Source organism: Erpetoichthys calabaricus, chromosome 3 (genome assembly GCF_900747795.2).
Source record: "Erpetoichthys calabaricus chromosome 3, fErpCal1.3, whole genome shotgun sequence".
NCBI lineage: Eukaryota > Metazoa > Chordata > Cladistia > Polypteriformes > Polypteridae > Erpetoichthys > Erpetoichthys calabaricus.
This window is the reverse complement of record NC_041396.2, coordinates 211,370,965-211,386,517: the sequence shown is the minus strand read 5'-3', so window position 1 is coordinate 211,386,517 and position 15,553 is coordinate 211,370,965. Positions and strand designations below refer to the sequence as shown.

The window sequence follows — 15,553 nt, the reverse complement described above, 5'->3', positions numbered from 1 at the left end:
ATGAAATTTTCATAAGGCTCCTATTATGTTTTTTTTTAATTTCAGCAGTCTGTTAAGTAGCAGAAAAATGACACTATAGTTCCGATGTTAAATATTTAAGTCCCTCATAATAAAGACAAAAGGGTCAGAAGTATTAGGACCTACAAGTTATTTTTCTATAAGTTACTTCCCATAAGTATGTTCCCATATCTTTCCATGCCAAAAACGCAAGTCCTGTATATTAATAATTGTCTAAAGACACTTGTGTATATAGTACCTGCATGCACAGCTTTTATACAAGAGTATAGGTGAAAGATCTCAGTAATAACTTGCTAGGTCTGGCCAACAGCACCTTCCCTGCTTAATACTGCTAAAAAAATGTTCAATACTATTATTAAAATCCTTTCTCTCTTTTCCCAGTCATTTGCATCATTAAATTTAGACAAGCAGTGAGAGGTCTTGCACCCTCATGGAGTTAGTGTCCTGTGTTCAAATCTCATGCTTGTTCATCGTGAGTGTGGGGTTTGCATATTCTCCACATGCCTGCATGGGTTTTCCTCACCACATCCTCAAAATATTAATTTTATGTTAAAGATTCTGAATAAGTCCCAGGTAAACAGGTGTGTGTGTTTGTGTGTGTGCACGCATGTGAGTGAGCCCTACATTGAACTACCACACCACCCAAGGTCTTGCACCCAAGAAAGGCTCATTCTTTCCAGAATACAAAAATAGATTAACGGAGTCTGAGAATTTTATAGTATCATTTAAAATGTAACATTACTATTTAGGCTGCACCATCTATTGTTATTTAACAATAAAACAGGATTGTATTTTTAAATATGTCAATATGGGGTGGCACATTTGCGCTGCTTCCTCACAGTAAGGAAACCAAGGTTTACATCCCAGGTCCTCTCTGCATGGAGCTTGCATGTTTTCCCTATGTCTGCATGTGTTTCCTCCAGGTGCTCCAGTTTCCTCCCACAGTCCAAAAACATGCTGATTAGGTGAATTGGCAATTCTAAATTGGCCCTAGTGTGTGCTTGGGGTGGGTGTGTGTGTGTGTGTGTGTGTGTTTCTCTTCGCCCTGCGATGGACTGGCACCCTATCCGGGGTTTGTTCCTGCCTAGTATCCTATGTTAGCTGGGACAGGCTCCAGCAGACCCCCGTGGTACTGTTCAGGACTAAGCGGGTTAGAAAATGACTGACATATCAATGTGCAACAAATACCAGAATGAAGAGCAAAACACAAGTTTTATATTTTACAAACAAATACTGTACAAGGAAAAGACAGTGAACTCCTCACTCACTTCATGCATGAAAAAGCAAAGATCTGCTTAGAAGTTGAACTTTTGTACTCCAGCATGTATTATTCGCATCCACTGCACCAATCAAATGAATTCTCACTAAAACTGACATAGAAAAAGTACTTTTATTTGTTTTTCAAAGCACAAGTATAATTGCTTCAATTATTCAAGAAATTCAAAGAAATATAAAATAAATTTAAAAATACATCTGTTATATATATATATATATATATATTATATATATATATATATATACTGTATAAAAAACATTTCTTCGAAGGTAGCACTAAAAATAACCATTATTTTATACATAACTCACTTTAAAAGCTAGTATTGTATGGCATGAACAAATCAGAAAAGTATTTATTTCCTCAGGCTAGGTATTGTACTTACAATGTTAGATACGTACTGCTATTAACTCTGTGCTCACCTATAAATATACAGATTATTTTAGCCAACCATAACGCATAGAAAACATTTTACGTTTGTGGACCCCTGCATCATTCGGGACTAAACAGATTACAAAAGTGATCTGGATATTTAGAACACCTAATGACACACCCGACTCGTAACCCATGGGATTCTGCAGTGATAAGGGTCATCTTCACACGCAAGCAAACGGTTTGAAACTGGCGCTGTTAAATGCTTATGTTCTGACTGTTGCCTGAAACACTTCTACTGCTTAACTGAAGTTATGAAATCAATGGCCACTTACTATGCGCTACTGTGCAAGGTTCCATATGTTTCCGAGTTTCAGTTTTTTAAAAACGGCGTTCACAATTAGCTGTACAGAGCAAATTAGATATTTTGGGATGGTATTTATAATAAAATATGTAATACAAACAACATAACTTTGACAGATTTAAGCTGATCTTACTTGAAACAATAATGATACACAGCAAATAAGACGTTTCTATGGTAATGTTCCAGTGAGACAAATGTGTTAACTTATTAGATGAACAGAAACAGTCTTAAATGTACTTATTTGTTTGGTGAAGGTTTCTGGTGAACCTTAGTAGATTTATTTAATTCGTAATCAAAAGATCATCTGTAAGTTTAAAATGAAAGCTAAAAGATGGAGCGCTTAAGAAGCTGTAAAATGACTCCTGGTAAACCTGGTCTTAAAGGTTTACTTACTGTAATTTGCAAAAAAGTCACGGAGATGTCTGCTATGGAAACTCTTCCTGCACATTTCTTAATACGTACACTTTAATATAAGAAAACTTGGGATTAACTCAAATATCAAAATAAGTCTTACATTTTTAACACTGTAAATTAAAAAACGCAGCTTTTAATACTTCTAAGTAGAAATGGTCCCCGACCAACATACCTACGTAAAACAACAAACAGTGTCTAAAAGGTACGTTATTAATAGGCGGTCACTCACAATGACATGTTTCTCGAGCACCTGATAAAATTGTAAACAATATATGAAAATATTGGCATGCGGTGCTTGTCGGTTAATCCGGCGACAAACCGTCAGTCATGTTCAAACACAACCCCGCTTTCTCTTCTCCTTGGCGAGTACAGGCGCGCGCATTTACACGAGTTCGCGCAGCGCGCGGCCGGCCTCCCTAGCGTTCCGACAGCCATACAGCCATTTGATGACGCGCGCGTTGCGCTCTATAGCTGACGTGCCCGTGGAAGCTGTGCTTTTCACGTTGAGTTCTTCTTCCAAAAGGCCGTCGCTATCTCCACTGTGTCTCGTGAACCCACTATTCGAAGTTACAACACTGACACTCCGGAGCCTGAATGACACGTTATCTGATACAGCCGAGAAGTTTTCTTTTCCTAAGTCATCGATCACGTCGCTGTCCAGTCCACAGTATTTGAAAAAGCTCTCAAATTCCGAGAAGGCTTTGGAGTACCTGGAACTGATGTCCGAGTGCGATCGGAAGAGCCCTCTTTTGGGCGCCTCCGACTGCACCACAGTCTCTGTCGCCTCTTGGCTGCTGGCTTTACATGGACTAGGCTGAATGGGAGCCGTGGCGACAGCCTTTCCTTTTGCACTTTGCTGGTGTACTGCGTGTTCCACCCTGTCATTTTTTGAGGGTCGAGTTTCAGGTGAAGCCACTTGCTTGTTGTCTTTTAGGGTGCCGTGAAACAGCCTCCGCACAAGGCTGCCTTTAGAAGAGTCACTGCTGGAGCCTTTGACTAGTTCGCACTTCTGTCGGTACATGACCAGAGAGTCCGGCCTCTGTTTTTTTGAGCTGCTTCGCCTGACAATAGTGGATGAGTTGTCGATTGACGTGGGAGAGTCAGTTGCCACCTTCGTCTCTTCCGTACTCTTCAAATAAGCGTGTGCCGGGTACGATTCGCTGCTTGTCTCCGAGTCTGAACTGCATGCGACGACTGCCCCCTGTTTCGAGATTATCATCTGCTGTTGCTGCAGCTGTTGGCCCTTAACAAACTTGGCTTTATCCGCTGCCAGTCTCTCCACGGCGCTCACCTTCCCTCTGCTTTCTACTTCCATGTGCTTTCGCAGGTATTCCGGGCCCTTATTTAGAAGCCTTGCGGGTAAGGACGAAGTGCCACCAGACACCGGCATCGGGCCGTTTTTTAAAAGTTCTGTTGCCATACCGGGGAAAAACAGCAGCCTCTAAAGCTAATGTATAGTTCCTGTCGAGCACAACATACCAACAATCTGTCAAGTCTTCAAAACAGCACCTGTGGGATAAGGAAATTGACTTGTGCAATCGCTCTGTGTCACAGTTCATTCACCTTGAAATTTAAGCTGCTCCTTATTCCCTCCCCTAACGGGGCAGAGCAAAAACGTTCAAGATAACACACACACACACACACAAATGGGCTAGGCTGACAGGTACCTAGACATGTTTTCGTAGGAAAAACGTAGTATACGTTTGAAATGAATTACTGTGTTCATACGAATTACTAATGAATGCTTTAAAAAAAATGTTTTTGTCCCGTGCCACCTGACTTAGGCTACCTGTACGAGAAAATCTCAAAATATTATAAAGCGTTCGACTCGTGTTGATGTCTAGTTACGCAAGACGTCATGCTTGTAGGGGATACCCCCTATTGCTGGGGCCTTTTTAGGACATTTTTGAACATATTTTGTGCAGGAAATTACACAATTATGATTAAACCAAAAGGTGTCTTCAGCAAAAATTATCAGGAGTTCACAACTTAATGGGATAGAAAGAGTCAAAGTTGCCCCTTTTCACAAAACTTAGTAAAAATGGGGTTCAGTAATATAGGCACGTGGAGTGTCATTTTATGCTGTTTCATGGTTGCTGGTAAAACATACAATAATGTTTCCAATATTTGACACTTTACTGGTGGTCCTGACTCTCTAGGAGCCACTCTTAGAGGTTAAAAATGACACATTTCAAGCACAAGCATGTGGAAAGTCGTTTTAGATTATTTCGAGGTCAGTGGTTACAAATCCTGTACTAGGGATCTAGCCCTCCATGGACCTCTGTCCGAGGGTGAAAAGTGATAAATTTCTTGTACAATCCAGAATATTTAATATTTAGACATTTAAACTGAAGTACATATTTTAATATTTCAAATATTTGATGAAAATATTCTTGTTTAATATGTACATTCTACCTCATGAGGTAAATCATTACAGTTATGAACACCCTGAATTAGGGAGGCTTATATTAATTTAGACTTTTTTTAATTACATATAATTGTTTTAAATATAATTGTTACTTACAATAGGTGTCCACTTGGTAGTTTTTTCTTTTTTAATCCTATGAAATTGTGTGGAATGACTAACTGATGTCTGCTAACAGACTCACTCCACTTTTCACTATGACATTTCTCTATCTAAGTGCGTATCCTAGTGGAACCTCTCCGCATGTTCATCAGAGACCACTCCCATGTTCTTGGAGAAAAAAAATCCAAATTAGAGTGTAGGAAATGGATTTTTAAAGACATGTTGCACCCAAATGCATGCTAAGCAGGAAATGAGAAGCTCCACAACTAGTTCCTCATGCAGTTTTTTACCTTTGTATTCCAAAGAAAATTTTTGTACATGTTTTTTTTTCAGTAAAGAAAGGGTGTGTATTCTTGTATCATTTGCTTACCTCTTACCTGGCCAAGATCTTAGAGAGGGGTCAACCTGACCTTGCATATTTCTATAAAAACCTTTTTAAACAACCACATTCTCTCTTTTGTACAATAAAAACATCTTTCTGAGCTTAAATATAAATGGCAGATCAAGTTACAGTGCACAGTGTGCTATTTGGTCAGTTTAACCTGTATTATTATGTCACTATGAAATATGTGAATTGTGTGCATTGACTTCTTAAAATATATTCACTAAGTTCACACACAGTGTTGGTTCACACTAATCTTACCATATTTGGGATCTCTTGCACATTTCTGTATTGAATGTAGAGGGTAATAATCATTTGTCTCTTTTACATGGTTATGATTAGGCTAATATTGTTGAAGAAACTGAAATAACCAAATAAACTCCCTTTATTTATTTCTCTACGTTAATGAAAGTCCCCCCCACACAGTACTTTACAGTTGCAGTATTGTCATAGAGTTGTTCATGTAAGCAGGCTGTCTACTGTAGTGGCTAAGGCTTTGGAGTTAATACAACAAGATGTTTGGTTCAGTTCTTGCCTCTGCCTGGTTAAATGACCTTGAGCAAGTCTCTTAATTTGCTTGTGCTCCAATTCTAAAAACATGTATGTGAAGATTTGTACTTCATTCTTATGTTGTAAGTCACTTTAGACAAAGATATCAAGCAAATATATGATGCTAATATTGTGACCTGTAGGAGGTGCCACTGAGCCCCCAAACCCACTAACAAGCCAACACCAACACAATGCCGGGTTCAAATAACAATTTATTTTTAGCAAATACCTTCACAGGTTATTCATAAATACAGCACAGTCACAATTCCTGTTATTTTCTCTTCCTTCCACTCTTTGTGGTTTCCCCGGTGTTTGACTTAAGATCTGAAGTTCTGAATTCCAGTCACCATCATGACTTCCCCAGGGATCACTGGGGTTAAGCAAATGTTCTTCATCTGTGAATATTGGGGCAAGGTTATCGTAACTAGTGTGGGCTGTTCAGCCATTGTCATTCTCATGTTTGGGATTGCAGCAAATTGAAAGATTTACTCCCACTGTCAATAAGGTAGGAACAGGGTACATGTTCAGCACCTTCTCATGGTATATTTAAGCCAGTGGTTGGCACATACTTATGAATCTGAGAGACGTGGTGCATAATTTCAAACCTCGGCCGATTCTTCCTCCCCTTGAGTGGATTCATTGATAGGTGGTAATACCAGACATCTGGCTCCTCGATTGTCTTCCACTCTTGTTCATCAATTTTTCCCCATTTTCAAAGATATAACAATAATGGTTGTTATGGGCAGACAGGGTCCTTGCCTGGCCGGGATGCCTCTTCTCTGGGACGACCGGGGTAGCAAGCTTGGGCAGGACAGTACTTCCCCCAGAATGCTAGATGGCAGCCCCCTGGGTGCCTATGAGTCCTGCAGGGCTTCATGGGAGTTTGAGTTTGGTGCTGCACTGTTGAGATCCATGGGTGCCACCAGGGTGTGCTACAGCTGCTGATGAGCCCTGGAAACCAGCTCTTCCTCCACACCTGGAAGTGCTGCCGGAAATAGGTCATCAAACATCTGGAGCACTTCCGGGTGGGCTATAAAAGAAGCCAGCAGCCACCACTCTGGGAGCCAGAGTCGGAATGAGGGAGACAAAGCTTGCCGAGGGGGAGCGGAGGAGGAGAAAAAGAAGAAGAAGCGAGTATTGTGTGATATTGTGCTTTGGACTGTGTTATACTTGTGGTAACGGGGAAGATGTTGCCCACAAGTGAAGAAACAAAATAATATCAATGTGCTTTTTAAAGTATGCCTCTAGCGTCTGTCTGTGTCAGGTTGGCTGGCTGCTACGCCCCTGTAGAGTTGTCACATGGTTAATGTATAAGTGGTGTGGTAGTGTTTGGGCGTTTTAGTTACAGTAATTATATTTAACTGTTTCAGGGCGGATGTTGACATTTGTCAAAAGGAGGAGTTGATGCTGGTAATCCACTGTAAACGGTGACAAAATCCACCATTTATGTTTTAGTTGGACTCTCTTAGCTAGAAGGAAAGTTAGCTTCATGGGGTTGACTGAGATTCCCTGCGTGAGTAAGAAATGATGGCAAAAATGGCATCGACATCTAATGTGAGATAGAAGTGAAAACATAAAGCAAAATATTCTGTGGACGACGTTTTGCGTATTATTGCTGAATTGGACTCTGACTTGTCAGACTCCGATTTTTATGCAAGTATTCGAAAACTAATGTGAGGTACCACATCAGCAGATTGGTCCCCAGCTGATTGTGGTGCTGAACCCTGTCGCCTGGGAAGACATTCACTTACAATGACAAGAGGTACAAACCAGATTGTGATGCACTGTGACCGCGACTGCCGCTGCCGCCCCTGACCCCGTGAAGATGCATTCCTGCCAGCTGTCATGCCACCCCTGACCGGCTTGAACCGCAGGAGACTACAAACCAGTGGCCACGGCACACAACAACAGATGTTTTATGTTGATTTATGTGTGAAACCATTGCTTTGTGTGCTTTTTGGAAAAACAAAATTCAGCCCTCAAAGAGTTAAAGCAGGCTTCTGCCAAACCGACAGCCAGAAAAATCCTGCTGACTAAGCCACTTGTGACCACTAGGACAGCGTTGCAGCACCCCAAATCCTAGACACAAATCCCAGTATAAAAAAGGTTTATTTTCACCAATACCTTACACAAAGGTTCCAAAAGTGGCATAAGTGCAACACAATTTTTCTCTCCCTTTTTCTCTCTGTTCTCCTCCCAGGCAAGTTTTCTCTGTCCTCCACACTCAACTCCAACTCACCTGGATGAGAAAGAGCGGCTTCTTTTTTCCTGGACTCAGAAGTGCTTCCAGTGCTAGGGCATAGCCCGATGGAAGCACTTCCAGGTCAATTGGAAATTCCATAAGTCCCCTTGCAGGACCCGCATATCCCCACTGGCGTGCCCCACTGGACTGCAGTTCCCAGCATTCCCTGCAGTATCAGAATGGGTACCAAAACCCAGGGATGCTGTTATCTGGTAGGACAGGGAAGTCTACAGCTTTGAAACAACAACAACATTTATTTATATAGCACATTTTCATACAAAAAATAGCTCAAAGTGCTTTACATAATGAAGAGAAGAAAAATAAAAGACAAAATAAGAAATTAAAATAAGACAACATTAGTTAACATAGAAAGGAGTAAGGTCCGATGGCCAGGGTGGACAGAAAAAACAAAAAAAACTCAAGAAGGCTGGAGAAAAAAATAAAATCTGTAGGGGTTCCAGGCCACGAGACTGCCCAGTCCCCTCTGGGCATTCTACCTAACATAAATGAGATAGTCCTCTTTGTAGTTCGGGTTTTTCACGGAGTCACTTGATGCTGATGGTCATACAGACTTCTGGCTTTTAATCCATCCATCATTGTTGGAACATCATGGTGCTTTGGGTAGATGGTGGTGGCGCACGCCACCACCAACAGGACACCGGAAAAGGAAACAGAAGAGAGAGTAGGGGTTAGTACAGATTTTGAATGAATAGTTATTATAATGAATTGGATATACAGAGTATCAGGATTAAATTACAGTGAAGTTATGAGAAGGCCATGTTAAAATAATGTGTTTTCAGTAGTTTTTTAAAGTGCTCCACTGTATTAGCCTGGCAAATTCCTACTGGCAGGCTATTCCAGATTTTAGGTGCATAACAGCAGAAGGCCGCCTCACCACTTCTTTTAAGTTTTGCTCTTGGAATTCTAAGGAGACACTCAGTTGAGGATCTGAGGTTACGATTTGGAATATTAGGTGTCAGACATTCCGATATATAAGCCGGGGCAAGATTATTTAAAGCTTTATAAACCATAAGCAGAATTTTAAAGTCAATTCTGAATGACACAGGTAACCAGTGTAGTGACATCAAAACTGGAGAAATGTGTTCGGATTTTCTTTTCCTGGTAAGGATTCTAGCAGCTGCATTCTGCACTAATTGCAAACGATTTATGTCTTTTTTGGGTAGTCCTGAGAGGAGTGTGTTACAGTAATCTAGCCGACTGAAAACAAATGCATGAACTAATTTCTCTGCATCTTTCGATGATATAAGAGGTCTAACTTTTGCTATGTTTCTTAGGTGAAAAAATGCTGTCCTAGTGATCTGATTAATATGCGATTTAAAATTCAGATTACAATCAACAGTTACCCCTAAGCTTTTTACCTCCGATTTGACTTTTAATCCTAATGCATCCAGTTTATTTCTGATAGCCTCATTGTATCCATTATTGCCAATCACTAAGATTTCGTTTTTTTCTTTATTTAATTTGAGAAAGTTACTATTCATCCATTCTGAGATACAGGTTAGACATTGTGTTAGCGAATCAAGAGATTTGGGGTCATCAGGTGCTATTGATAAATACAGTCATTTACTACTTTAACGAGTGCAGTTTCTGTGCTGTGATTTGTTCTAAAACCTGACTGAAATTTATCAAGAATAGCATGTTTATTGAGGTGCTCATTTAACTGTATAATGACTGCCTTCTCTAGAATTTTACTTAAGAAAGGCAGGTTAGAGATGGGTCTATAATTTTCAAGAGCAGAGGGATCGAGATTATTTTTCTTAAGTAGGGGTTTAACTACCGCAGTCTTAAGACAGTCTGGGAAGGCCCCTGTATCTAATGACGAATTTACTATGTCAAGAACATTATCAATAAGCACGCCCGATACTTCTTTGAAAAAATTAGTTGGTATTGGGTCAAGGGCACAGGTGGAGGGTTTCATTTGAGAAATTATTTTATGTAAATCAGGTAAATCTATCCTAGTGAAAGACTTTAATTTGTTTATTATGGAGTACTGGGGTTTAGGAGGATCCTTAGTGTTGGGGAGATATACTATGTTATTTCTAATATCATTAATTTTTTGATTGAAAAATACAGCGAGGGGCGGCACGGTGGCGCAGTGGGTAGCGCTGCTGCCTCGCAGTTGGGAGACCTGGGGACCTGGGTTCGCTTCCCGGGTCCTCCCTGCGTGGAGTTTGCATGTTCTCCCCGTGTCTGCGTGGGTTTCCTCCGGGCGCTCCGGTTTCCTCCCACAGTCCAAAGACATGCAGGTTAGGTGGATTGGCGATTCTAAATTGGCCCTAGTGTGTGCTTGGTGTGTGGGTGTGTTTGTGTGTGTCCTGCGGTGGGTTGGCACCCTGCCCGGGATTGGTTCCTGCCTTGTGCCCTGTGTTGGCTGGGATTGGCTCCAGCAAACCCCCGTGACCCTGTGTTCGGATTCAGCGGGTTGGAAAATGGATGGATGGATGAAAATACAGCGATAGCCTCACAGGTTTTACTGGAAGTACTTAGGAGGCATTCCTTTGAGTTACCTGGGTTTAACAGATGATCAATTGTTGAAAATAAGACTCTGGGATTACTAGCATTGTTATTTATAATCTTAGAGAAATAGCAGCGCCTCTCAAGACGGACTGTGTTATTGTATTCTGTTATTTTAACTTTTAATATTTCATAGTCAATAGTTAGTTTAGTTTTCCTCCATTTACGCTCAGCTCTACGGCATGTTCTCTTTAAATCAGACACAAATGAAGCTTTCCCTGATCTCTCCATTATATTGGCCTCCTGATTGGTTAAGGGAATGGGGCATAATCCCAGCTGTGATCCAGCCTGTGCGTGCTGTCCTTTACAATGTAAAATTTTTTTTACACTTGAAACAAAGACAGCTTAGGTGATTTGCCCAGGAACACACACTGTGTTGGTGATGAATGAACTATCAAGCAACAGTTTATTGCACTAAACAGCAGGCCACACTGCCTACCTGGGATAAAAAAGATATTTAACTTCAGACATATAATGTATCTGAAACACTGTATTAAAATAAACAAAGATCTTAGCCATGTTGAATGGCTGACTGGATGAAAAATGATGTCATAATAACAGTGTTATGTGGAAAATAGAATGAAATGTAATTTAGCAGAAAGAGAAACATTGCAGTATTATGCTTCACAATGAATTGAAAATCCAAATGAAACAGCAATATTTCTTTGGAGTTTTTTTAGTTTTTGAACTTTGAAAATTTTAAGAAAGTTCTGTATACTTTGTGGAAACTGTACACAAGCTACCGCATTATGTTCTTTATTTATGAAGTGCTTATGTTAAAAACAAATTATCACAAGAGCAGGTTCAGGAAGATTGTCACTAAGAAAAAGCTGAGTCTGGTATAGATTGACTTTCTACATATTTCTCAGAAGTAGTAAATACAAATTCTGTAATAAAATGATTTGGATGATTTGTAGGTAACACTCAATCTTTTTTCACAAAGCTTCAGCTTTTCATGAGCCAGTGACTTGTATGAATTATTTGAATCTAAATCTAGCATTTTTTATATTTAACATTTAATAGTGAGGACTATAAGAAGGTGTTTAACAGCACAAAGAAGAATACAATATAAAGCTGGTGAAGAGGCAGATCAAACGAAAATCTCAGTAAAGTGTCACGTAGCATTCACAAGTGTTCTGGAATTGTTTATCAGATTCAGGGTCACCTGGAGTCATATTTATAAAACATTGTGTGGATTTGAGTGTGAAAATACAGTATGTGTACACCAAAAAACAGGAAAATTCACATTCTAGAATAAAAATTAAAAAAAAAATAAAATAGAGTCTATACATCATATTCACCACTTCTGAGCTTTAATATGTTTGTCTCATCAATGCACATTATAATAAAAGATTCAGTGAAATTAATTTTTTTACACGTGAAACATCATTTAGCTGGTTCAGATCCATTTCCCCGCTTGAACAAGGGGGTCGTCATTTCCCAGTTTCTCCAAAATGTTGCATATGGTTGGGTCAGAGCTGCCATAAATATATAAATGCTTTCCCATTCAGTTTTCTATTATAAATCCCGATTTTTGCATGGAAAATTCCCTTTTATAGGGGAGTTTTATAAATCTGACCTCTGCAGTAGTCCCACAGAAATAAAAAATGGGTCAAACTGGAAGAGAGAAAATGTGATTCTTTGGATTTAATTTGAAAGTTTTCATTGATGGAGCATCACAGCAGACACACCATTAACTTTTCACTTTAGTGCAGTGCACTGCCCAATCTGTGTTTTATCTTTATGTAATACAAGCTAGTTATTATTTTGATGCAAGTCTTGATTGAAGTGAAATAATTACACATTAAAATGATTTTGTTTAAATTCAGTTTATTTCTAAAAACAATTCATGGCTCGTAATCAACAATTTTACTTTTTTAAAATTAAAATAAATGACAGCCATCAACTTTCAATTTAACTCAGAAGAAATATTTAATGGCTCACTTATTACACTCTTTACCATTAAGTATTCAATAATGTAAAGATGAGATCTTCCATGAGGTACTCATTTATTGTTACTTTTTACATTATTTTCAGGACTTCATCCTTTACAATAAAACATTTTTTTTTTATTTTAACTTATTGTATTGATTTCAAGGTTACTATACAATGTTTATATTACAGATCAGTAAGACATATAGTACTTAATTTTATTCAAATTACCTGTCCCCTTCCCAAACCATTTAGACAGCATTGAAAGAAAGATAGTTAAGTCATCACACAGAGATACTGAAATGTCCAAATGGATAACAATTGACATGTCCTATTACTAAGCATTACACTGATAATTTCCTGCGCCATTTAAAAAAATAGGAAAGTATTCATTGTAAAATTAATTGATTTTTTTTTACTATATAAAGTAAAATAGAACATTATTTTGGGTTATGGTAGGTAGGTTAGAATACTTTCAGTTGTGCAAAACAATACATAGAAGTATGAATATAACAATAAATTGTTCATAAATTTTATGCAAACGATAAATTGTTCATAAATTGTATGCAATGTGGTTTAAACAGAGGACATGTGATCAGGTCAGGTCAGGTCAGGTTGGGGACTATGCACTTGTACAGCGTGTTGCCACACCCACCACATGATGAAATAGCTTGGGATCCTGGTTGGCAACCCTCCAGGCAGACACGTGGTTGAGTGCCATCTCCCGGAAATGACAATCTATCTGCCATAGCTAGGTGTTATGTGAGGGTCCCCTTGGCCTGGTCCAGCTGCTTGAGTCCTCAACAATGAGGATCATCCTCAGGGAATTACACCACATGGCCGTAGTGCTGTTACTGACACTCCCTCACAATACAGGTAATGTACCTCATTCGGGACTCAAGCCCAGACACTCAGACTCTATGCTCAGTCTCTTGAGGGCCCTGATCAAAGCCGTCATTGACTCTGTGAAGATCACAGCATCATAGGCAAAGTCAAGATAGTGAATCTTTCTTCACCAACAGATGCCTTACAGAGGCAGACCCCATGACCCTGCACAACACCCAGTCCATGCAAGCACTGAACAGAGTAGGTGGAAGAACACACCCCTGATGAACCCCAGAATCAACTGAGAAAACCGCAGAGATTCTGCTTCCACTTCCCACAGCACTCACAGTACCAGTGTACAGGCCAGCCATGATATCCAAGAACCTTGGGGGATCCTACAAAGTCTCAGGATGTCCCACAGGGCAGCTCGATCAACTGAGTTGGACTCTTTACAAAAATAAAAAAAGGCTACAAAGAAACTCAGCCGATATTAACATTTGCTCTCCATGAAAACCATCAGTGCCAGGATGTGGTCAATGGTAGACTTCTTAAGTGTAAAATCAGACTGCTCCTGTCTCTGGTAGGTGAACAAGTGATCTCTGATCCTATTGAGAATGACTCTTGTGGAAGAAAATTTAGTACATACAGGCACCCCAACCCCCCAGGCTGGAATGCCCCAATTTAAGCAATAAAACACAGGAAGGAGAAAGCGTCAATCATAATTCTTTATCTAAATCTTCGAAGAGGTAACAAGTGTATTACATGTTAGCCACATGTTAGTCACATTGCTACAAAGGAAAAAATGTCCTCAGCGCTATATTTATACAATTCATTGATTAGGTCACTTTTCTTTAAAAGGAATTCATTACAAATTCAGAAAACTTTTAACATGATTGGTTACACCTAGTTGCTAACAGGATATGGCAGATTTTGATACCTTAGATGACTTTGATTGATAGTCCTGTTTGTTTAGGATGTATGTGACTTTTTGAATGTATGTTTTTCATTTTTGTGTTGAATTTCAAGAAGAAGAGAAAAGAACAATGGCCTATATATATATTATGATCCAGCTTGGTACAAAACAGGAAACACATTTTCTCATAGTGAATATGAGACTCAGACACATACCAGGTACACACTGGAGCAGGGTTCAAATTTAACTCTAGCAAGACCTTACCTGGCACTGAGAGCAGTGTTATACCCTTTTAGTTGCCACAATCAAGGTGATCACCCTTCCCTTCACCAACAGGGATGACAAGTCCTGTTTTCCAGTCAGTTGGGATGATGGCCATTCCCAAATGGAAGCAAAGACTGCTTGCAATGCAAGGAGGATAGCCTTACCACCAGCCTGGAGAAATCACCCCAGATACCACAGATCCTTGCAGCCTTCCCTACCCCAAGCTGGTTCACCACATGTGTAATCTCAATGAGACTGGGTGGTTCACAGCTAATTGGAGGATCAGCCTCAAGAACTGTGAACCCAGAGATGTCCAACATCCTAGCCAGAGGATCAGCTTTGAACAGCTGCTCAAAGTAGCCAACCCAATGGGTCACAACTGCAGTGTCATCTGTGAGGACCATTCCATCACCCGCACTGACTGCTACTCTCCAAGGAACAGACTATAATGTGCATAATGCTTTGATTCCTCGATAAGCAAGACATGGGTCACTATACCATAGATGGCGTGTCACTTGCTAAACGTTTCCTCTAACAAATGCCTCCTTTTCTGCCCTCAGAGCAACTCACAGCTGTCCTTCTCAGTTCCCAGTATAGACCGGAGCTGCCATCAAGCCATGCACTGTGACTCCTCTCGATGATATCCAGGGTGCCCTGCGAGATGAAACACCTCCTTCACTATTGTTTGGAAGTGCCATTGATTCCTCCATCACAACAAGGAAGGATAGGTTTCACTGCAGACACTGAAAGAAGCTTATGGCAGTTGGCCAAGCTATATATAAACTAAGTTTCTGACTTTCATATGCAGAGAACACTATAAAGGCTTGTGGAACTTCACAATATGTAAAAGGAATAAAAGTGAGTTGTTGATTCCAATGTCTCCCATCTTCAGATGCAACTTTTCATAGCATTTGTTTCTGGGTTTGATTTAAACTAGAGCATT

The 15,553-nt window shown here is 39.9% G+C and overlaps 1 protein-coding gene across 1 annotated transcript; it reads right to left on the bottom strand.

Moving 5' to 3' along the window:
• Nucleotides 1-1,535: 1,535 nt before the first annotated feature.
• fam110c (family with sequence similarity 110 member C) lies at nucleotides 1,536-4,089 on the bottom strand. The gene has a single exon (XM_028797756.2). The coding sequence runs from the start codon at nucleotides 3,859-3,861 to the stop codon at nucleotides 2,824-2,826; it is 1,038 nt and encodes a 345-aa protein (XP_028653589.1). The 5' UTR covers nucleotides 3,862-4,089; the 3' UTR covers nucleotides 1,536-2,823.
• Between the last annotated feature and the right edge of the window lie 11,464 nt (nucleotides 4,090-15,553).

Bases quoted from the DNA above. Each gene is read 5' to 3' on its own strand.
- fam110c (XM_028797756.2), bottom strand. From the start codon at position 3,861: ATGGCAACAGAACTTTTAAAAAACGGCCCGATGCCGGTGTCTGGTGGC.